General features: G+C 29.1%; 2 protein-coding genes across 2 annotated transcripts; one reads left to right on the top strand and one right to left on the bottom strand.

Moving 5' to 3' along the window:
- Positions 1 to 3624: 3624 nt before the first annotated feature.
- On the top strand, positions 3625 to 5827 carry LOC145636781 (uncharacterized). Its single transcript, XM_081688331.1, has 3 exons — positions 3625 to 3678; positions 4576 to 5424; positions 5816 to 5827. The coding sequence occupies exons 1-3, from the start codon at positions 3625 to 3627 to the stop codon at positions 5825 to 5827; spliced, it is 915 nt and encodes a 304-aa protein (XP_081544457.1).
- A 388-nt stretch (positions 5828 to 6215) lies between these two features.
- LOC145634730 (uncharacterized) lies at positions 6216 to 8541 on the bottom strand. The gene is made up of 6 exons (XM_081686124.1): positions 7912 to 8541; positions 7736 to 7828; positions 7560 to 7661; positions 6722 to 7084; positions 6511 to 6630; positions 6216 to 6345 (listed from the first exon to the last, which is right to left on the bottom strand). The coding sequence occupies exons 1-5, from the start codon at positions 8080 to 8082 to the stop codon at positions 6535 to 6537; spliced, it is 825 nt and encodes a 274-aa protein (XP_081542250.1). The 5' UTR covers positions 8083 to 8541; the 3' UTR covers positions 6216 to 6345; positions 6511 to 6534.
- Positions 8542 to 11322: the final 2781 nt, after the last annotated feature.

The raw sequence follows: 11322 nt of genomic DNA, 5'->3' as shown, positions 1-11322 counted from the left end.
CACATTCTATATAAAATATGAAAAGACTATCAATTAACATTATACAAAATCAATCAACATAAATTAATAACAAAAATAATGACGACAATTAATGAAATTTTTAGTTAATTAGGATTAGGATTAATAAGCAATAAATCTTTGACTTACCGGTAATTATTATATTAGATTAGACATTGTAACAGATGAATTTTTTATTTTTGTTTACATTTTTAAATTTTAGAAGTCAAGGCTTAATTGGTGATTGCCATGTAATTATCGTGATTGCCGTGTAATTATGGTGATTGACCGTCAAATTATACTGAAATATTGTGGCTGAATCTTAAATTGGTCTTTTTATTTTTGTTTCCATTTTTAAATTTTAGTAGTCAAGGCTTAATTGGTTAATGAACATTTATTTTAATTTTCAGAAATTTTTTTAGTTTCCGAAAATTTGGTTTGATTTCCATTTTTTTTATTTTTGTATGATTTCCAGTTTTCCATTTTTTTTTCCTAAAATTTTGTGGAAATAATTTTTTTTTTGAATATTTGTCAAAATAAGTTTATTTTCAGATTTTTTTTTTTAATTTCCGAAAATTTGGTTTGATTTCCTTTTATTATTTTTGTATGATTTCCAGTTTTCCGGTTTTGTTCCGAAAATTTTGTGAAAATATTTTTTTTAAAATAATTGTGAAAATAATTTTTTTTGGACCTTTATTTTTTTAAATTTCGGAAATTTTAATTTAATTTTCAGAAATTTATTTTAATTTGCGAATATTTTGTTTGATTTGTAGTTTTTTTTGTTTGATTTCCAGTTTTCCAGGTTTTTTTTCGAAAATTTTGTGAAAATAAGTTTGTTTTTATTTTCCAAAATTTTGTGAGAATAAGTCTGCATAATTTTGTATTTCCAGTGTTTTGTATTAATTTCCAGTGTTTTTTGTATTTATTTCCGAAAAAATCTTTTATAACTATATAGATTAATTATATCTTAATTTTGAGAACTATAATGTTTTTTATTCGAGTTTGTAATTCTTTTTTTGAAAAAAACTTCTCATGAAAATTTCAGAATTTCAAATTTCGGATGTTTTATTTTTTTTCTGAAAAATTATTTTAAATTTCATAATCAATATTTTTCCATGTCTTCTTTAATTTCCTGGTTTTTTAAATTTATTTCTAATTTAGAGTATTTAATTTCTGAAAAATTATTCAAATTTCATAATTTCATAATTTTTTTTCTATTTTTAATTATATAGATTTCCAGTATAGATTTCAAGCATTAAAAAATAAATACTATTTAATACGAAACTAGTTAGTGACCCGGACGATGCCCCGGTTTATAGATATGGTGATTATAAATATAGTGATATTTCAAACGTTTGGATTTTTTAAAATTATTACTCCGTACTACAAAAATTAAGAGAATCAATTCTTGTATATAACTATAAAATTTCATTCCATGATGTTGTGTTGCTAGAATTTTCTACCTAGAACTTGAAATATTTTCTTAAAATTTTAAATAACATATATATTGAATAGCAAAGAGCAACAATTAAATATCGTAAATGTAAAAAGAGTCCTGTCTATATGTCTCATTTTTTTCATCTTGTGATGCATCTTTGTTATCTACTAGGAGTTGTTGTTCTTCATCTGCATCTTCTCCTTACATAAGCTTTTCAATTTCCCTGTACAAATTTATATTACGATATCAGTGCTTTTGGGGTTTTTTTGTTCATAATAAACAGACACCCAAATGGAAATATATTCATTATATTTTTAAAATTTGATTTGCGTAATATAAGAAGAGAAAATGAAGTGTCATATGTCAATCATAAAATTTTGTTCCCGTAAAAATCTCAAGATTCTATCAATTCCATATCAATCAAAATATGAGGCACACAGAAAACTTAAACTTATGTTGAAATTTAGGCCCCGTTTGGGTTAATGTAAAACATTTTCAATGGAAAATTAGTTTTCATGGAAAACATATTTTCAAGGAAAAACACAATTGCAAATTAGTTTTCCTTTGTTTGGTTGCATACAAGAAAAGTCCAAGAAAATAAAAAATAAGAGTGGAAATGTAAGGATGAGTGAGAGGGAAGTAAAAAAAGAGGTAAGGAGGAGAGAGGAAAATGTGACTTCCCTTGTTTTTGGAAGGAAAATGTTTTCCATCATTAAGGATGGAATTTTCCACCCTTGAAAAATTGTTTTCCACTCCTTAACAAACCAAACAAAGGAAAATGGAAAAAAAATGGAAAATTCATTTTCCATGAAAACCTTTTACATCAAACCAAACAGGGCCTTACTATCATTGTATTATAGGCAATTAGGCATACAAATCTAATCACATGATGTAAGATGACAATATAACAATGTAAGATGACAATATAACAACGATCAACTTGTATCTTTTAAAAAAAGTGTAGGTAGGCAACAGCCAATACAGAAATTACCTTTCTTTATTCTGGTTTTCTGAATGTGATCAATGACGTTTAGGGTTTTTGGACAATAGTTACGACCACAAATCAATAAAATATGGATACTTTCATAGTAAAACACATTTGCTTTTTCACACCTTTGCTGCATAATTTGGCTAGTTTTATACTGAAAGGTTAAGTGTTAGTAGTTAGTATTAATGTAACGTATATTAATTCAGCCATCAATGCCACAAATTTAGCCCAATTTAACTGTTATAAGATGAGGCAATTCAATGGTTTTGACAATTTTTTTTTTTTTTTTTTTTTTTTTTTTGAAAGAATGGTTTTGACAATTCTAATTTCTCTTTTAATGATTTTAATACTTTATTGAGTCAAAAATAATATTATAGTCACAAACTTCATAACGATTACTTACTAAATTAATTTATAATCATCTCAATTTTTTCTATTAAATGGTTTAATTACACAATCAAGACAATGAAATGATTTTAATTATTACACAATAAAGACAATTAGAAACCCAATTTCACCTAGGATACTTCTCAAAATTATTGATCGGTTACCTTTTTTAGGGGTTGCAAGTAAATGCATCTTCTTAGCCCATTGTCATGTACCAGCAACTGAAACTCCTAGACTACGTCGGCAACCGACGACTGAACCTCCACCACGACGGACATGGCTGGCCTTCTCGTCCACTATTACGCCGACCACCAAGTCCAAACTCTGTGAATCTAATTATTGTTGGAGCGTTTTTTTTTTTTTTTGGAAAAACCATGAAAATTCCATATACTCCTTTGTGTGAGTTTCTCATGTTTCGTGAGAAACAATGAATTCACACTTTTACAATGAGAACCTTTTTTTAGTTTACTCTGTATTTCATTTTTGTATTTTTTTTTGAGGAATGTATATTTTTTATTGGAAAGAAAGCAATCTTGTAGTACTAAATAAAAAAAATAAAAAAAATGTATATTATAAAAAAAAGTAATGTAACTGCCTAACCGGGTATATGAGTAATGGTTGTAATTTTTTTTTTTATATTGACATTGTTACTTTAATATGGTTTGATGATGTGGCAATTTTGATGATGTGGCTAATTAAGGGAAAAAAGTGACACTTGGCGGATTGGAACATCTTGCCTTTGAGTTTTAATAATAATATTGATGATACAATGTAACTATATAATTATCAAATTTTTATATTTATATCGGTAAATATGGAGAAAATTTCAAAGCCGAAGGAATTACCCGTTGACTCCAACGATCTGGCCGTAAGCTCCGATTGAATGGTTGTTATTGTACTTGATAGTATGGGTTGTGGGAGGAATTGATTGAATTTTTATTGTGGTATATTAGTTGTTATGAGTTAAGGAATTGCTAGAAATTGTAATTGAATACGCATAATAGCAGTATAAAAGTAACCGTGTATTATAGCAGTATTGTAATTTCTTTGTGGTTTTCATTTCCTAATTTGTTTCAATTTAATATGAAAGTAACCGCGTAAATTTTGTGGAGCAATATTGTAATTACAGTAAGTATGTTTTATTTTCAGTAAGAGTAATCAATTATGTGATTGACATATAAATTAAATTTTTTAAGTCATGCAATGCTGATGTGGAATGGTGATGGGATGATGTGTGTTATGAACTTTCCAAGTTTATGCCTCTGACGTGGATCAATGAAATGAGAGAATTGGGGGTTTGCCCTTTCCACGTTGCTAAGTGGTTCTTAATTAAAAATATAGATTAGCCATAAGTAATTATTATCTATAGTTTACATAGGCTATGAAAGTTTTGAACCCACAACATGCATTAGTATTGCACATTGCTCTATGTTAGGATTATTTTGGGAATATTATGGGATATATATTTGGTATATTTGTATTTATCTAGTTAGGCATATTTCCTATTATTCTCTATCTTTTGCCTTACGTTTAGGAATTGATTGTGGGTCAATACTTGTATATATTTGGGAGACATTCAATCAATGAAATCAAGTTATTCTGCCTAACTTTACATGGTATCGGAGCTTGTGTTATTTTTTTTACCCTAAATTATGGTAGACGGCAATACACCACCACCACCACCACCAAAGATTGAACCAAACTCCCCCTTTACATTGGCGCACAAGATAAACCCGGTGAATTTATCACCCCTGTACGTTTAAAGCTCGAGAATTATGACGATTGGGCTCACGCGATCTATGTGGCTCTCTCGTCTCGCCGGAAATATGGTTTTTTAGATGGGACAATCACCGATGTTGTTCCACCAGCTACAAAAAATGATTGGGTTACGATTCATTGTATGCTTGTCTCGTGGCTCATGAATACGATTGATCCGGAAGTGAAATCTTTACTTTCGAATTATGACAATGCCAAACGATTGTGGGATGATTTAAAAGAAAGGTTTTGCGTGGTTAATGGACCACGTATTCAACAATTGAAGGCTGAAATTAATAGATGTGAACAAACCAAGACAACGTCTGTTGCGGTTTACTTCGGTAAATTAAAGGTCTTGTGGGATGACCTTGCTAAATACGAACCCCTCATAAGCTGCAACGGTGGGAAATGTACTTTTAGGGTCGGGAAGCAGCATGAGACTCGGCGTGAGAACGATCGTTTGCAACAATTCTTGTTAGGGTTGTATTCCGAGTATTATGCTACCTTACGTTCTAACATACTCTCGCAAGATCCTCTTCCTTCATTAAACAAGGCATATCAGCAAGTCTCACAGGATGAAAGGGTTCGTGGTATCTCTCAGGCGCGTGAGGAGAAGCCAGATATTGCAGGTTTTGCTGTTGGTATGGAGCCTCGATCAAAACCTCATCTGACTCGTGCAGAGAAGGCGGCACAAATTTGTACTCACTGTAACAAAGCAGGACACAATTCTGCCTCCTGTTTTGAACTCCATGAGGTACCAGATTGGTATTTGGAAAAATACGGGTCTCCTAATACAGACTCGAAGGGGGCAGCGAAGGGTAAGGTCGTGCCTTCTTCTGCTGGACGTGGAAAGGGAGCGGTGATGGCACTACAAAAAAAATTACTTATAGAAGCAAGTAAAAAATGCCTCTAATAATAATGATATTGCCTCTAATACCTTTCAGAAATAACTATTCAAGTGCCTCTAAAAATTCCGTCGCTAATTGATGGTTGCCCCTAATGCCTCTTTTAGAGGCAATACAATGCATTGTTTCTAAAAACCCATATATTTAGAGGCAACCGTATAACCTTGTCCCTAAATATAATTAGAGGCAACCATATAATCTTGACCCTAAATATATTTAGAGGCATTATGTAAATTTGCTTCTAAATACCATATATATTATTTAGGGGCAGCCATATTATTTTGCCTCAAAATATAATTAGAGGCATTATACCTGTTTGCTTTTATATATCATATACATTTACAGGCAATTATGTAATTTTGTCTCAAAATATAATTAGATGCAATCTTGTATATTAATGCTAATGATATTTAGATGCAAATCAGAAGTTTGACATGAAAGGTTCTTAGAGGCAGAATGCATGATATATGCCTCTGATGTATTGATTCTAAATGTACAGAAATATATATTACAACAATATTACATTTTATGATATAATTTGTGTACATTAATAGACAAAATCATTTTAAAGAATTAACTATGTCAGTATAACATTATAAAGCAAGTTGATTTCATTGAATCAAACAACAATGATATTATTAATAATTTAGTAGTCATTACATAATTGATCCCAAAAAAGTTTATGGAGTTACTAAACTACTTAATTTCAAAACAGGCATATGAATAAATAAATAAAAATTAATAATAAAAAAAATTGGATAATGTATTTATGTGAATAAGAGGGAGTTTTCATCTAAAACTATAAGCTTGAAAACAACATTATTTTATTCAATTTCTTCAAATTCGATCTCTAGCCATCTTCATTATATAATTTCCTGTCATTAAAAAGTATGAAATTAATATTTGTCATAATGACGAAAAATTAAATTAAAATAATTATAAATCACTAATCCATAAAATAAAAAAAAACTATAAATTATCATTAATAAAAATTATAAAATCCAAAGAAAGATTAAAAAATTTATTTCACTAAAACTTACAATGAATAAAAAAAATAAGTACTGTTACTCTTCATCTACTTGCATTTCATCATCCTCTTCATCATCATTCTCATCGTCATTCTCATCATCATCCACATTGTCATCGACGTTATCATTAACCTATAATTTCATAATTAGTATGCAATGACCAATAAAATATATTTCTTAAATTTAATTCAATAATCATATAATATTAAATAATGAAGTATACCTCATCCATATTCATTTCAGACAAATCATAACCTAGATGGCTCAAAATATTCCCCATGAAATCTTTCATGACCTCCATTTCCTTTTGAAGGCCTCTCATCTTTTTAGTTAGGGCTTTATTTTTCACATTAGCTTCTTTAGCCTCTTTTCTAGCCTCTATTGCCTCATTCTTTGCTTCATCAGCTTCTTTGCGTAACTTTTCTTCTTCACTAAATGTCCCATATAATGATGTAATAGAAGGACTAACTCCCTTGCCACGATAACGACCACGCTTACCAATGGGTTTAACTTTTGCATAGATTTCTTCATTGGTCATATCTATTTCTCCCGCCTCACGTTGCACAAGGAGCTCTTTAATTTTTGACTATATGAAAAAATTTAAATGTAAGATCATACAAAAAGGGAAAACTAATAATAAACACTCATATTTACAAATAAAGTCAATTAATTATATACAAGATTGATTCTAGAGAGAGAAAAAAGGTCACAAGTCTTTTTAACTAATGACAAATAAACTGTATCTCTACTTCTACAGAAATTTTAACAGTATTTCCCTTGTAATATGACTGAAAACCAACTTTAATATAGTCGTTTCAACCTACTTTGTCACACAATAAACATAAAACAGCTCCACCATCATTTTAATCACAACACATATACCACCTCCATAATTTTATTTTCATAGTTACTATGTCTTCAATAATATAAAGAAATAAAAAACGAAAATATAAGGAATTAAGTTATATATAGGATTTGTTCAATAGCTTTTCTAACATATTATAGATATAGTATAATTTTTCACTATTATTCTATACTATATGTATTACGTAATTTCTTACCATGGTTTCTTTTGCCACTTCAGTGATAGGTTCTTTATCACTTTTTGAATGAGTTTCCTCATATAAATCCAACATGCTTGGAATTACTTTGTCACGCTTGAACTGACATAATAAAAAGTCACATCATCAAATTAATTTTTTTTTTTAAATAAAAAAAAATAAAAGAAAGAGATTACCATGTCTTCGGCTTTTTGAGCAAAACTCTTTGTCCCAGCAGTGTGTCCAGCATCTTGGTAAGACCGATTGTCAACATTTCTTTTACTTATGGCCTTTAAAATTTGAAATGTAATATATAATTGATGTCCAGCACTAATAGAGAAATAAATAAATATATGATAACATTATACTATACCTTAAATTCTGGTGACCCAAAATAATCAACAAGCCATTTCCAGTCATTTTCATCGACATTTGGAGGCATATTTTCTTCTTTAAGTCGATCTTCATCTGTATCCACTGTATCATAATATGTACTCTTCAATCTTGCGCGAAAATTCCTGTACTTCTTGTTGAAAGATTCCATGATATATTTTTTCCTTTCCTTTAACTTCTTTTCACGTTCTTCTTCATCTTGATCATCCTCAAGTCCTATATCAATTTTTTCCTTGACAATACATACAAATGTAGTTATTAGAACCAAAAAAAAAAAAATAAATAAATAAAATTGCAAGAAAACATAATCTATTTGTAACAAGATATAAATTTTTTTTTAAGAAAAAATTACCAGAACAAGTTGCCACATCTTCTCCTTATTTTCTTTTGGGATTTCTGAAAATACTTTCACCTCATAAAGTGGAGCATTAAGAGGATCTCGTACAAGGGAACCACAGTAACTTGCCAAACAAGCTCTATTTACACCAATTGGCTGACCTCTTATGTTAAAATCCACTTTTTTTTTCTCACCGGGTCTCATTTTTGCCATTTGAAGATTTCTTGTAGGACCTCTAGGAGTGTTGGTCTTATAAGTTTTTTTCTTCTTTTTAGTTCCTATAATATAAAACATTCTGCAATGGTTAACTCTAGCAATGTAAATAGAAATCATTGAATAAATAATGAGAAATACCATTGTTGTCTTCTCTTTCATTTATAGGTATTTCATCATCATAACTTTTAATCATGTGTGCATTGTTGAAATTTTCTTGATCTTCTAAACAAATGTCTCTTGTTTGATCTAAATTGTTATCACCTTCTTGACTGTGCAAATCATTATCAATATTGTTCGCAGAGTGTTGCACTTCATCTTGCCCTATATCAAGTGCATTTTGGGGCCAGATTAGTAGAATATGCCAAAGATAAGAAATCGCATAAATATTCTAAAACAGATGATTGTATAATAAAAATAATTATATTAATGTACCTTGAGAATGACCACTACTTTCACCATCATTTCTCCGTTCAAATCCTAGTTATTATTAAAATTTGAAAATTTATAAAATATTAATGCATATCTTGATCGTATATGAAATTATAAATAGAAATGTATAAAAAGAAGAAATAATCCATACTACAGTTTACATTTTACTACTCTCAAGTATTGTATATTGTATATGGGGCTGTTGTCAATATATGTATAGAAGGAGGTTCAAGTGAAAGAAGAAGGGGAAGGGGCTGATTTTTTTTAAGCTTTTATATGGGGTCATTATTGTCATTAAATAAAATCCTTTATCTAAGCCGCTCATTTTAATCTGACGGATAGGATTACAAGTTCTCACTATTAAATGAGTTCTTATTGTAAGAGAGGTTCTCACTTGAACCTCCCCATATATATATATATATATATATATATATATATATATATATATATATATTTTCTCAAAATAGTTCAAGTAACTTGGCTACCTGGTAAACAGGTTGATTTGCATAAAGTGGGCCCATTTGTTTACATTTTATTTTTTTTAACGTTAAAATACCATCTTTCCTGTTCTTCAATACTATACAGTGTACACCATCTTCTCTGTATCCTCTTCTTCCCATTTTTTTTTTAATTATTGTTCATCATCATGGGTCTTGGAATATCATGGGTCTTTTTTGCTTATTACTTATGTTTTTTTTTCCAGTAATTAAAAGGTAGGAGGTAGTGCTTTGTGATTGAAGGACCAATTTATTGGGTACTTTGTTGTTGTATAGTCTAAGACAATCGAGATTTGTGATTTGTGATTTGTGATGATATTTGGTTGGATTGATGAATGAAGATGTAATTTTGTAGTTTGTTATTTTTACAACTGTAACTATTGTAACTCGATTTCTTCTTTTTTATGGTTACTATTATACGGAGTATATATGTCTCTATTTTTTTGTTGATATTTTTTTCACTTTTTTTTGTTTGGTGCAAATTAGAACATGAGTACATTCATTAAATTAGTGCATATTATGGTGAAAAGATTGCCATGATTATTAATAAAAAAAAAAATGATAATTGGTTCGAGTGCAGCTTCATGGAAACATAATTGACAAGCTAAATCCTAAGACTTATGGTTAAATATTTTTTTTAACATCATTTTATGATAATCTTCTAAGTTAAATTTTTTTATCTATTTTATAGGTGACAATTTTGTCAAAGGAAAACCATCCAAGTGCTACTACTAACTTAAGAGCATTAGCACAAGGTCCAGATCGTGCAGTGATTTCCTTAAATGGCTACATATGGTTAATGGATTTATGTTTCGTACAAAGGACAATGAAAGGGGAAGAGAAACACAAAATAGTGGGATTGTTGTGAATGGAGAAAGTGGAGCATCAATCCTTGATTATTACGGCCTCTTATAAGAAGTCATAGAAGTTCAATATATTGGAGGAAATCGTGTCACTTTGTTTAAGTGTGATTGGTGGGATGTGCATAGTCATGGTCGAGGGATCTGTACGGATTGTTCTGACTTCATAAGCATTAATACATCAAAGTTTTTAGCTAATGATCCTTACATATTAGCTGCACAAGCTCGCCAAGTATTTTATGTTAATGATGTTTTGAAGCCAAATTGGAAAGTTATAGTTAGGACCACACCAAGAAACTCCTATGATGTTCCGGAGGTCAATGATCATGACGAAAATAATTATATGGATACTATATATCAATGACCCTTTATTATTATTATTATTATTATTATTATTATTATTATTATTATTATTATTATTATTATTATTATTATTATTATTATTATTATTATTATTATTATTATTATTATTATTATTTTGACATTTATTTTTATCTTTTTTTAATATAATTATAAAACCATTATCGTCTATTCTATAGGTTCCTACTTTACATGTGATGTTAATTTTTATATATCATTGTGATTGGATTTTAGCACATACATTTTTTTTTTTGTAAGAAACTTTGATTTCTAATATTTATTTTATACCAAAAAAATATAATCAATTATGAGTGTTTTTCATATTGTGGATACTTGCACGAGAGGTTACATGGCGATGTTTTCACTTTTAAGTACTATTGCAGTGCTCACATCACATATATATTGAATCAATCCATTACTATTGAACATTGTTTGCACTTGTGATTTGTCTATATTAATTACTCCTACCAAAGTCTTCAATTGGCCAATTTATACGAGTAAAGCACATTACTCCATACTATAGTATCTTATATATATAATTTTTCATTTTGAAGCAAAAAATAAAAACTCGTGAGTATTAATTACTACTAGCTTGGTACTCTTTGTTCCTTTCAAAATTAATACTAACTTCAAGTTATAATAGGACTACGACAAAGACAAAGAAAAAAATAATTAAAAGATATATTCAAGCA

Source organism: Chenopodium album, chromosome 6, assembly GCF_948465745.1.
Source record: "Chenopodium album chromosome 6, dcCheAlbu1.1, whole genome shotgun sequence".
In the NCBI taxonomy this organism is placed as follows: domain Eukaryota; kingdom Viridiplantae; phylum Streptophyta; class Magnoliopsida; order Caryophyllales; family Amaranthaceae; genus Chenopodium; species Chenopodium album.
This window is presented reverse-complemented; position numbering and strand designations above follow the sequence as displayed.